The 13,355-nt window shown below is 37.8% G+C and overlaps 2 protein-coding genes across 2 annotated transcripts; one reads left to right on the forward strand and one right to left on the reverse strand.

The window, feature by feature from the left end:
• Positions 1-1,443: 1,443 nt before the first annotated feature.
• LOC117929787 (probable linoleate 9S-lipoxygenase 5) lies at positions 1,444-5,473 on the forward strand. Its single transcript, XM_034850195.1, has 9 exons — positions 1,444-1,747; positions 2,019-2,308; positions 2,420-2,660; positions 2,755-3,096; positions 3,191-3,276; positions 3,431-3,538; positions 3,649-3,953; positions 4,037-4,300; positions 4,408-5,473. The coding sequence occupies exons 1-9, from the start codon at positions 1,510-1,512 to the stop codon at positions 5,159-5,161; spliced, it is 2,628 nt and encodes an 875-aa protein (XP_034706086.1). The 5' UTR covers positions 1,444-1,509; the 3' UTR covers positions 5,162-5,473.
• A 2,647-nt stretch (positions 5,474-8,120) lies between these two features.
• Positions 8,121-10,176, reverse strand: LOC117930602 (pentatricopeptide repeat-containing protein At3g14330). The gene has a single exon (XM_034851236.1). The coding sequence runs from the start codon at positions 10,174-10,176 to the stop codon at positions 8,218-8,220; it is 1,959 nt and encodes a 652-aa protein (XP_034707127.1). The 3' UTR covers positions 8,121-8,217.
• Between the last annotated feature and the right edge of the window lie 3,179 nt (positions 10,177-13,355).

Raw genomic sequence — 13,355 nt, forward strand, 5'->3', positions numbered from 1 at the left:
AGGCAATTCATTCATGTTTCATCAAATCAAGTGGAAAGCTGTATGCATTGTTGACTAATTTGCTGGAAATATTAATGATGGTTGATGTTGTTTACATAGACATGTGGTTGTGTTGATGGTTTGTGTGAGACCAAACATTCTTTGGGTATTGCATGAATTTGTGTTGCACCTGCATAGCACATGTGTATAGTTATATAAATAGTGATTGGGTAAATGTTTGAACAAAATATGGTCGAAAAACCGTCACAACAAAACTTCTACAACACATCTCATTGCGGCTTTTATTATATAGTATTGATATGAACAAGAGAAAATGACAATTTCTATGGTCTATATTATTGAGAAAGCAAATAAGAAAATTGTGCGATCCATAATTATTAGGCTATTAAATATTCTACGCCCCTACGACCAAAGTTATGACCATGGATGTAAAAAATATATATATTTTTTAATATAATTATATTATTTTTAGTCATGTACATGACTATTTTACTATCGCTCTCGCTACATTATCAAATTGGTATTCAGTGAAAAGAGGATCGATCACAATATAAGATGGTCTAATTACTTTATATCTAATTTGTATTCCATTATTTTATACTTTAGTATTTTTTTTAAAACTTTAATCTCATTTATTTATACTTATTTTATTAAATATACCTTGATATCATATATTTGTACTCTGATCTAATATCCTAAATTTTATCATATATCTTCAATAATCGATTTTCAATGATTGAATTATGCGTTCAGAAGGTACTGAATCGGTATTTTTTAAAGCAAAAGATTGACATTTGGTATGTATGATGTGCAATCATGTTTCATAAAGCTAGAACAAAGCAAAGATTAAATATATATATATATATATATGCCAATGACATGAGAATAAAGCATGATTCCAATTCCAAAAGGTTGAGAGATTTAAGACCCACCCAAGCAACCCCACTTTATAGAGCAACCATGTGATAAATACACCAATTGAAAAAAAAAAAAAAAAATATATATATATATATATAATAAACATAGTCCATTCCTCCATTTTGGCCTTTAATAAACCCTAGATTCTCATATACTTTTTTTTTCTTTTTTTCTTTTTTTATTTTTATTCTAGTTGTCAGTAAAATAACAATAACCCATTAAAAAGAAAAGACATAATTCATAATATAAATCATTTTTTTTTCGGTTTTCTATCTTATTTTGCTGAAATTAGAAACTACCCATTTTTTTTTATTAAAAGAAAAAAAAAAGAAAAAAAGAAAAAAAAAAAAAGAAAAACCTGTCTTGACTGAAGTTGGTCAGTATAGACTTGCAACCATGTGTATGTTATTAATTCTATTTTTTTTTTATAGGCATAGGATTATAGGAAAGTTTCTAAATAGAAAAAGCGAAGCTTCTCAAAAACGTCATATAGCATATGTGCGTAAAAAATACTTGCACCACCTGAGCTGCTTCTTCGTACATACTTCTCCTTCATCTCTCTGTCTAACATATTCTTGGCTTTCTTTTGCTATGTGGTTGTTATTGTTGTTGAAGATGATGATGATGATGATGAAGAAGAAGCTTCTTTCAATTGTTAGTGCCATCACTGGGGAAAATGATAAGAAGAAGATCGAGGGAACTGTTGTGTTGATGAAGAAGAATGTGTTGGATTTTAATGACTTCAATGCATCGGTTCTGGACCGGGTTCATGAGCTTTTTGGACAGGGAGTCTCTCTGCAGCTCGTCAGTGCTGTTCATGGTGATCCTGGTGAGTTTTTTTTTTTTTTTTTCATGTTTTTGATGATGGGGTTGTTGAAGTTGGAGGAGAGGAGGTTGATACCGTTTTGTGAGGGTGAGATGGGTTCTGAATTTTGATGATAGCAATTGGAAAAAGATGTGATTTTTGGAAGAGGCCAAGAGGGGTTGTTATTCTCAGAGATGAGTCAAATGACTTTCTTGACATCTTCCATTCAAGTGGGCATTTTTCTAAGTGCTTTTGTTTTTTGTGTTTTGTGTTTTTTGCTTTGATGCTTTTGTAGCAAATGGGTTACAGGGGAAAATTGGAAAACCAGCGTACTTGGAAGACTGGATTACCACAATCACTTCTTTAACCGCGGGCGAGTCTGCATTCAAGGTCACGTTCGATTGGGATGAGGAGATTGGAGAGCCAGGGGCATTCATTATTAGAAACAATCACCACAGTGAGTTTTACCTCAGGACTCTCACTCTTGAAGATGTTCCTGGACGTGGCAGAATTCACTTTGTTTGTAATTCCTGGGTCTACCCTGCTAAGCACTACAAAACTGACCGTGTTTTCTTCACTAATCAGGTAAGACTAATTTGCTTGATACTAGGAGAGTCTGCTGTGGCATTGTGGTCCATTGAGCTTAGGCAAGGAGAATTGTCTGCTAAAGGAATGTGTTTATTTTATCTGCTGCAGACATATCTTCCAAGTGAAACACCAGGGCCACTGCTCAAGTACAGAGAAGGGGAGCTGGTGAATCTGAGGGGAGATGGAACCGGAGAGCTTAAGGAATGGGATCGAGTGTATGACTATGCTTACTATAATGATTTGGGGAATCCAGACAGGGATCTCAAAAACGCCCGCCCTGTGCTGGGAGGATCTGCAGAGTATCCTTATCCCAGGAGGGGAAGAACTGGTAGACCACCATCTGAAAAAGGTAGATATTTGATACACAAATTCATATTGTTTTCTCATGCTTTTATCATAAAAGGATGAATATGATTGATTTCTGCTCTTCTTTTAATTAACAGATCCCAACACCGAGAGCAGATTGCCACTTGTGATGAGCTTAAACATATATGTTCCAAGAGATGAAAGATTTGGTCACCTGAAGATGTCAGACTTCCTGGCTTATGCCCTGAAATCCATAGTTCAATTCCTTCTCCCTGAGTTTGAGGCTCTATGTGACATCACCCACAATGAGTTTGACAGCTTCCAAGATGTATTAGACCTCTACGAAGGAGGAATCAAGGTCCCAGAGGGCCCTTTACTTGACAAAATTAAGGACAACATCCCTCTTGAGATGCTCAAGGAACTGGTTCGTACTGATGGGGAACATCTCTTCAAGTTCCCAATGCCCCAAGTCATCAAAGGTACTGCATACATCTAACATCTTGTAATCTTTGAAGCCAGATTTATATATTTATTTTTCGTAAAATTGATGACGTTTTTATCATGCTGGAGCAGAGGATAAGTCTGCATGGAGGACCGATGAAGAATTTGCAAGAGAAATGCTGGCTGGACTCAACCCAGTTGTCATCCGTCTACTCCAAGTAAACTACAGCTTCCTTTCAAATATTTTTAAATGCCCTGTTTGTTTTCTGAGAAAATGGAACTTGGAAAGGCTTCCAGACTTTGTTTTCTTTCTCTCCATCTACTGTTCTAGCTCTTTTCTGATAATTATTAGCTTTTCTACTTTGTTTGCAGGAGTTTCCTCCAAAAAGCAAGCTGGATCCTGAAGTTTATGGTAACCAAAACAGTTCAATAACCAAAGAACACATAGAGAATCACCTGGATGACCTTACTATAAACGAGGTAACGCTCTTAGGTTGCCTTCTTTCAGACTAAATTTTTCAATATCGACATGTTAATTTTTTGCATTGGAACACAAGCCGTAGTAACTGAAAAATGGTGCTTTTTACTAGGCAATGGAGAAGAAGAGGCTATTCATATTAGATCACCATGATGTTTTCATGCCATACCTGAGGAGGATAAACGCAACTTCCACGAAAACTTATGCCTCAAGGACTCTCCTCTTCCTGAAAGACGACGGAACTTTGAAGCCACTGGCGATTGAATTGAGCCTACCACATCCTAGTGGGGATAAATTTGGAGCTGTCAACAAAGTATATACGCCAGCTGAAGATGGTGTTGAAGGTTCCATTTGGCAGCTGGCTAAAGCTTATGCTGCTGTGAATGACTCTGGCTATCATCAGCTCCTCAGCCACTGGTATGTAATATCCCAAAGGAAAGTGAATACAGTTTGGGCTTAAATCTGAAGCGGGTTATGAATATCTTTGATATTGGTTGCAGGTTGAATACACATGCTGCAATTGAACCATTTGTGATCGCAACCAACAGGCAGCTCAGCGTGCTTCACCCAATTCACAAGCTTTTGCATCCTCACTTCCGTGATACTATGAATATAAATGCATTAGCTCGACAAATCCTCATCAATGCTGGTGGAGTGGTGGAGAGCACAGTTTTTCCATCAAAGTATGCCATGGAAATGTCATCTGTTGTTTACAAAGATTGGGTTCTCACTGAGCAAGCACTTCCTGCTGATCTCATCAAGAGGTATATAAATACCGTTAGTGATTGTTTTCTTTCCTGCTGTGCAATGAATCTAGTGAAAATTGTGATTTTCATCTAACTGATATGCTCCAACTTGGGCACTCTTTCAGAGGAATAACGGTTGAGGATTCAGAGGCCCCTCATGGACTCCGCCTACTGATAGATGACTACCCCTATGCTGTTGATGGACTTGAGATCTGGTCAGCTATTGAGACATGGGTGAAAGAATATTGCTCATTCTACTACAAGACAGATGAGATGGTCCAGAAAGACTCTGAGCTTCAGTCCTGGTGGAAGGAAGTGAGGGAAGAGGGTCATGGCGACAAGAAGGACGAGCCCTGGTGGCCTAAAATGCATACTGTCAAAGAGCTGATACAAACTTGCACCATTATCATCTGGGTGGCTTCTGCTCTCCATGCTGCATTGAATTTCGGGCAGTACCCTTATGCAGGCTACCTCCCAAACCGCCCAACGATAAGCCGCAGATTCATGCCTGAAGAAGGCACTCCTGAGTATGAAGAACTCAAGTCCAATCCTGATAAGGCTTTCCTGAAAACAATCACTGCCCAGCTGCAGACCCTTCTTGGCATCTCTCTTATTGAGATCCTTTCCAGGCATTCTTCCGATGAGGTTTATCTTGGACAGAGAGACAGTCCTGAATGGACCCTGGACACAACACCATTGCAAGCTTTTGAGAAATTCGGAAAGAAGCTGGGAGACATTGAAGAAAGGATCATAGATAGAAATGGAAATGAGAGATTCAAGAACAGAGTTGGGCCTGTGAAGATACCGTACACACTGCTCTACCCCACAAGCGAAGGTGGGATTACTGGCAAAGGGATTCCCAACAGTGTCTCCATCTAAATTTACGCCAATGATGCCAAGAATCAAGTCAGATGCTGTAAATGCTCTGAAAACATCCACCCTCCCACAAATTTATATATAATTTACATGTAGAGTGAGTAAGAAACCATTTTGAGAAATAATTTCTGAAACCAGTGAGGAAAGTGTCCGTTTGAAGAAGTGTGAGACTCTTACCTAAGAAGTGTCTTTATATTTGAATAGTAACTGCCAATGTCTGTGTTAAATCTTTATTATTACATGTATTAGATTTGGATATGATGCATGTATGGTTTGCCTAAAAATAAATGCATCCCCGAGCTTCTTCTTCATATATTCTTCTGCTCTCACATTCCTGGCTTTCTTCTGCTTTGCTTTGTTGTTGTTGAAGAAGAAGAGATGTTTGTTCAATTGTTAGTGCCATTACTGGTAAAAATGATAAGAAGAGGACAAGGGAACAGTTGTGCTGATGAAGAAGAATGTGTTGGATTTTAATGACTTCAATACATCGGCTCTGAACCTGGTTCATAAGCTCTTAGGACAGGGAGTCTCTCTGCAGCTCATCAGTGAGAGCTGTTCATGGTGATCCTGGTGAATTGGTAATCAGATCCAGAACCGGATCAACCAAAGCAGAACACTGCAAAGCATCTGAGGGAGGCGTACCAATATTCTATTCTGCAGCAGAACACAGCTTAGAAGTGAGTAGTTTGGAAAATAAATCACCAGTAATCTTTACAAGCGCACACCCCATCTTTGAAATGGTGGAAACGATTTGTATCTCTCAAAACAATCTCTCTCCTAGTGACCTTGGACACAATCTTCACCCAGGAGTGGCAATCTACACAAACATGAAGATTCTTTGTTATCCTAATTGGCATCCCGGAGGCTGTATTGATGAGTGCAAACATGGTTGCAAGCCGTACGTCCACATTGCCCTCATTTGAGAAATTCGGAAGGAAGCTGGCAGACATTGAAGAAATGATCATAGAGAGAAATGGAGATGAGAGATTCAAGAACAGAGTTGGGCCTTTGAAGATACCATACACACTGCTCTATCCTGTTGAGGCCTCGCGTCCCTGTGATCCACGTAGCTGCCAAATGGACGCACGCTCTCAACCAATATTGAGTTCTGGTTCAGTTGTCCCTGCAAAAGATGTCCGGACAGGGTGTCCGGACACACCCTCCGATGGTTTTGTCAGTCATGTATAGAGAGATTAATCAGTTGGCCTTTTACTAGGTATAGCAAACTTACCTTCCTCTTTGTGTGAAGGTTCATATATATAGTGACAGAAGCTCTGTCTCCCTCTTTAATGATGGGAAGACTTTTTGGCTCGTCATGATGCCTCTAGGTGGTGGCAGGGTCATCATTTCCCTACGGGCGGCTGTCAGAGATCGTGGGAAGTGACTTGCCATCATTCCTGTCCTTTCGCTCTGCAGGCGGCGGAATGTGGGCTGTGGCAGGCTGTCGGGATGACGTAGTAAGATTTGCTTACTTTGGTCAACAATCCGGACAAACATATGGCGGTCGTCCGGATGTGATGTTTGCGAGTGCCGTGTGCTTCTCCTTGAGGAAGTCCGGATAGGAGAAGTGTGCCACGTGTCCTCTTGAGGAAATCCAGATGAAGCTGATCTGGATAGAAATCCGTGTCACGTGTCATCAGGGGGAGTGGTCCCTACATATCCCACAAGCGAAGGCGGGCTTACTGGCAAAGGGATTCCCAACAGTGTCTCCATCTAAATTTTCCTGGAAATCTTGTACACAGTGCTGATTTCGATGGCTGAAATGCACATTGCTACTATAGTATACTGTAATTTATAATACCGATTTTCGACTTTGTAGCATTCATATTCATGCTTATATTTAAAATAAAGAAGTATTTATTGCTAGAAAATTGGAAGCTTATCACTTTTTTTTATGATGTGTGCCGTACTTAATATTAAAAGATGAAGGTGAAGTAGCAAAACAGTTGATCCCAATGCGCCGCCATTGATGTCAGGAATCAAGTCAGATGGTGCAAATGCTATGAAAACATTCATCCTCCCACAAAATTATCTATAATTTACATGTTAACGAGAACTCAAGAGTGAGTAAGAAAGCATTTTGAGAAATACTTTCTGAAACCACTGAGGGAAGTGTCCATTTGAAGAAGTGTGAGACTCTTACCTAAGGAGTGTCTTTAGATTTGAATAGTAACTGCCGATATCTCTATCAAATCTTTATTATTACATGTATTAGATTTGGATATGATGCGTGTATAGTATGCCTATAAACAAATGCATCTCCAAGCTTCTTCTTCATCTATTCTTCTGCTCTCACATTCTTTGTTTTCTTCTGCTTTGCTGTGTTGTTGTTGTTGAAGAAGAAGAGATGTTTGTTCAATTGTTAGTGCCATTACTGGTAAAAATGATAAGAAGAAGACAGGAGAACAGTTGTGCTGATGAAGAAGAATGTGTTGGATTTTAATGACTTCAATACATCGGCTCTCAACCGGGTTCATGAGCTATTAGGAGAGGGAGTCTCTCTGCAGCTCATCAGTGCTATATTTATGGTGATCCCTGTGAATGGTTTTTATGTTTCTTGTTGCTTTTGCATGTTTTTGATGATGGGGTTGATGAAGTTGGAAGAGAGTAAAATGACACCGTTTTGTGAGGGTGAGATGGGTTTTGAACTTTGATGATGGGAATTGGAAAAAGATGTGTTTTGAGGCTTTTTTTCGGAAGAGGACAAGAGGGGTTGTTTTCAAAAACGAGTCTGTGTAAAATGTATTTTTGAAGAGTGTTTAAATAAAAACCGTTCTCTATTTCACTTAGTTTTTAAAAATTGAAAATAGAGAATAACGGTCAAACAGTATTGTGAATTTTGAAAAACAATTCTCCATTTTTAAAAACACAAAGCTAATTTTTAGTCACATGGCGGAACAGGATCTAAAACCACTAGAGAATTGGTTATCAGATGCAGAACCGGATAATCCAAACCAGAACATTGCAAAGCATCAGAGGGAGCCGTACCAGTATTCTATTCATGTCTGCTTTTCAGATAATGAAGTTACAGCTTAGAAGTGAGTAGTTGGGAAAATAAATCACCAGTAATCTTTACATGAGCACACCCCATCTTTGAAATGGTGGAAACGATTTGTATCTCTCAAGACAATCACTCTCCCAGTGACCTTGGACAAAGTCTTCACCCAGGAGTGGCAATCTACACAAACACGAAGATTCTTTGTTATCCTAATAGGCATCCCTGAGGCCGTGTTGATGAGTGCGAACATGGTTGCAAGCCGTTCACTGTGACCACACACCCACATTGCCCTCATTTCTTCACTTACATCATGAAGAACAACACCAGTGTCTGGGACATATCCAACTTCTTCCATAGCTTCCATCAGTCTCTTCCAAACTTTCTTATACTCAACTGAATTGCGAAACTCGTTACTCCCGCCTGCCACAAAAGTATGAATTTTGCTTTTGATTTGAAGCCAGCTGCATCCAGCCTCTTTCGTCATACCCCTCTTTTCCATAAACTCTCTAACCACCTTAACACTCTCCCACATCCCTGCATTTGCATAAATGTTTGACAGCATCACATAATTCCCAGCATTATTGGGTTCAAGCTCAAACAACCGCTTTGCAACAGCCTCAGCAAGAGGAACATTACCATGGAGTCGGCATGAGTTGAGTAATGATCCCCATATGCTGCCCGTCGGCTTAAATGGCATGTTTTTCACAATTTCCAATGCCTCCTTGATTCTCCCAGCTCTACCCAAGACATCCACCAAACAAGCATAATGCTCTACAGTTGGAGAGATCCCGTAATCCATCTTCATCATTTCAAACAATCTGCAGCCGTCATCTGCAAGCCCTGCATGGCTACAACCTGACAACAAGGCAATGAATGTGATCCCATCTGGACTGAAACCAGAACAAATCATCTCCTGGAACGACTCCATCGCTTCCATCATTCGACCATTGATTGCATACCCTGTGATCAAGGTATTCCATGAAGTCAAATCTTTACCTTGCATCCCATTAAACACTCTTCTACAGTAATCCATTGCTCCACACTTTGCATACATGTCCACAAGCGAATTTAGCACTGGTGCATCCGGTTTTGCGGTGGATTTCACAATCACAGCATGTATCTCTTTCCCACTACCAAGTGCAGTAACCCGAGCACACACAGGTAAGATCGTGGTAAGCGTCACCCAACTGAACCCCATTCCCTTCCCCTGCATTATCCTAAAAGCCTCAATTGCCTCAAACACTCCATCTTTCTTAACCAAACCCGCAATCAACGAGTTCCAAGATACAACATTCCTATGAGGCATTCCATCGAACACCCGTAGCGCCTCCTCGAAACACCCATCCTCACTGTACAACCGAAGAAGCGCATTGTTCACCACCTGATCCGGATCCTCAGTAGCTTTCAACACCTGGGCATGGACCGCTCTACCGGTCCGCAAATCACCCAGATCCGAACATGCTTTCAATGCCATAGAAAACGCAAAATTACCCAGCTGACCAAACTGGCACACCATCTCATAATAGAGAAGCAAAGCTTCTTTCGGGTACCCATTTCTTGAGTACCCAATTCCCATGGCCACCCAAACCGACTCCGGCAAATCTACATCCTCCCCACCATCCTCAAAAACGCGGCGAGCCTCATCAACTCTTCCACAAACTGAGAAGAGAGTGATGAGCTTGCCTTTCAATGTGGGGTTGTTGAGAAGATTGTGGTTGCACCTATCTCTATAAAGGAGGAGCTGAAGGTAGAGTCTTTGGCCATGTTCCAGGGCTTTTCTGGAGATACAGGAGTGTAGGAAGAGGGCGCAAGCCTCAACATCCGGTGCGGTGGCCGGGGATTTGGACGGCCAATATTCTATTAGACGAAGAGCCTCATCTAGTTTACCAGATTTTGAAAGGGATTTGAGAGTTGAATTGTGAAGTCTGTGTTTGTGGAGGGTGGTTGGAGCCGAAGTGGCAGTTATGTTAGTTGAAACTGTTATGTTAGTTGACAGAGAAATGGCGGGTAGCACCATCATTTCTCCTTATTGGACTTGTGAAGAGCTTGTGGCGGCTTCTGTCTTATAACTATAATTTTTTTCCTTTTTTTTTTTAAACAACACGTAAGCATTTGTCTTATAACTATAGTATCTTTTAATTATTTTCTTTTATTTTAAAAAATAATTATTTAAATATATAAAATGATTAAATATAAAACATTAAATATAAAATTTATTTTTAAAACATATTTAAAAATATTAAAAATATGTTAAAAATATTTCATATTTTTAAATAAATTTTTATTTTGAAAAACATCAAATAATAATTTTAACAATTGATTTTCATTCGTGTTTTAAAAAATAGTTACTAATCACCTCACAAGTTATTTTTTTAAGGTTTTATTTTACTTTTTTACTACAACAAATCACCCAAAACCCTCTTTTCTTTTCTAAATATCCAAATATCAAGGGCTTGTTTGTTAAAAAATAAAAATTAAATTTGTTTAACAAGCAAAAAAAAAAAGCAAAATATTTTTAAAAAGGAATATATTTTAACTGTTTTGTTTTAAAAAAAACAATGGGATAAATATGAATAATAATCGGTAATAAAGCATAGAATATAAAATTTTATTTTTAAAAAATATTTGAAAACATAAAAGGGAGATTGAAAACATTATTAATTTCAAAACACTTTTCTTATAAAAAAAAAACCTGAAAAAAGTATTTTTAAAATTATTTTTAACTTTTTTAGAACAATTTTCAAGAACATTCCTGAATGTACCTCAAATCATTCTCCTTAAAAGTGTTCAGGAACAAAATCATAGTCTATTTTACAATATTTTTACTTGAAATGCTTTTAGTGGAAGTGTTTTATTTATAAGTATTTTTAGGAGAATCATTTATTATTAAGAGTGCATTTGGTAGTGATTTTAGGAAGTATTTTTAATCATTTTAATATTTAAAAAATAATTTTTTTTAAATATTAAAAAAAAAAGTTGAAACACTTCCTGGAATTAGTACTAAACACGTACTAAGTGATTTTTATAAGTGATTTTTCAAATTTTTAAAAGTGTTTATTAAATTTTGCTAAATACAGATTTTTTTTTTCAAAAAATACTTTTAGACTAACAATGCTTCGTAGAATCACTATTACATAGACTTTTAATTGATAGGTTGCTTTCCAATATGGTGTGGAAATGTATACGTGAACTAACATTTAGTTAATCTTGATTTTGATGATAACACAATAAGGTTTAGAACTAATAATTATATTTCAAGTATGATTAGGCAAGAAGATTTCCAAAGTAACAATTACAAAGACAAAATTAAATCAAAAGAAAATCCATAAGAAGAAAAAGATTTCAAGGAGAAGTATTTTTCAAAACTTAAGTTTCATAAGATCTCTTTGTAAGGTTGTTGGTGGTTATTGGTGCATTAGACTTTTTCATGCATTACATTATTTATTTATGCAGCAAAATCATCTAAAAGTTATTTTGTTTTAAAATTTTAAATTTAGATAATTTTATGCTTTCAATTAAAACCTTGTGTCAAATGTTTTCCAAACCTATCTAAAAAGTCTTAAGTTGAAAAAAATGGTTATTGAGCCAAAAACAGCTCAACCAGTTGAACTAGATGAAGAACCGATTGACCTATTCGGCTTAACCAATCGAGGGGTGCAAAAACCTTTTATCTATTCTAGAACACTATTTCAACCGGTCAAGTGACGGTCAAGGGGTGATCGAGGTCTAACGGTCACCTGTCATACATTAAATGCTAATGACTAGTGAATCGATCGAACTGGAGCTCGACCGAATGAACCCCCAAATGCTAGTTTGACATTTTTTTTTCCTCTATAAAAAGGCTTCAATTTGCATTGTTTTAAGAGTTTAACGTTCTTAAACATTTCTTGAATATATTTGAGCCTTGGGATAGTGTTTTTTTAGTGCACCACTATTTTAAAACTTGCATGTCATTAGTGCACCATTCAATCATAGTTTTCTTGTATCATTTGAGCCTAAAGTTTTGTACTAGGATTTTGTGAGATTATTTCTTATTTTATTTGTAAATCTTTAAGAGGAGGGATCTAAGCGTAAGGTAGGGATTATCAAGTGTGGGGTATCACTTGAAGAGTTATTTAAGAGTGATGTATCTCTTGAAGATTGTAAAGGATGTTTGGTGAAACGACCCACACCCAACCGTATAGATATTATCCGCTTTAGGCCCGAAAGGGCCCTCACGGCTTTAAAACACGTTTATATTGTTAAGAAGAGATCATATTTATATAGCGCCAGGATCTCTTCTCTATCTAATATGAGACATCACAAACACCCCATTATGCAGATACAATGTTCTCATTGTGTTTTATGAGATTATTGGGCTAAACAAATAGACACCTCTCATAGGGCTAAACAAATTCTCACATCAAAGTCAAGGATTGACTCTGATTCCATTTGAAATGACTCACACCCAACCATATAAATATTGTTTGTTCTAGGCTTCAAAGGGGCCCTTATGGCTTTAAAACGCATTTACAAAGTTAAGAAGAACTTTTACATATATAAAGCCAGAAACTTTCTCCCCTATCCAATATGAGACGTCACAAACACCTCCTCATGCAGACATAACGTCTTCATTATGTCTCATGGGATTGCGGGACCAATAGACAAACACTAATGGAGCTAAACAAATCCCCACACTGGGGTCAAGGATAAACTTTGATACCATTTGTAACGACCTGTACCCAATTGTGTAAATATTGTTTGCTTTGGACTTAAAGGGGCCCTCACGACTTTAAAACACCTCTACTTTGTTAAGAAGAGTCCATACTTATATAGCATTAGAAACTTTCCCCCTTATCCGATATGAGATGTCACAAACACTCCCCCATGTAGATACAACGTTCTCGTTATGTCCCATGGGATTATTGGGCCAAATAGACAGACATGCCTCATAAGGCTAAACAAACCCCTACATTAGAGTCAAAGATCGACTTTGATTCCATTTGTAATGACCCGCACCAAACCGTGTAAATCTTGTCCACTCTAGGCCCAAAATAACCCTTATGACTTTAAAACGCTTCTACAAGATTAAAAGGAACCTCTACATATATAGCATTAAAAACTTTCTCCCCTATCTGATGTGGGACATCACAATTTGGAGCCAAAAGTATAAGATGGTGTATTGGAACCATAATCCAATTAAATTGTTTGAAGGCTTGG

Source organism: Vitis riparia, chromosome 14 (assembly GCF_004353265.1).
Source record: "Vitis riparia cultivar Riparia Gloire de Montpellier isolate 1030 chromosome 14, EGFV_Vit.rip_1.0, whole genome shotgun sequence".
Classification (NCBI taxonomy): domain Eukaryota; kingdom Viridiplantae; phylum Streptophyta; class Magnoliopsida; order Vitales; family Vitaceae; genus Vitis; species Vitis riparia.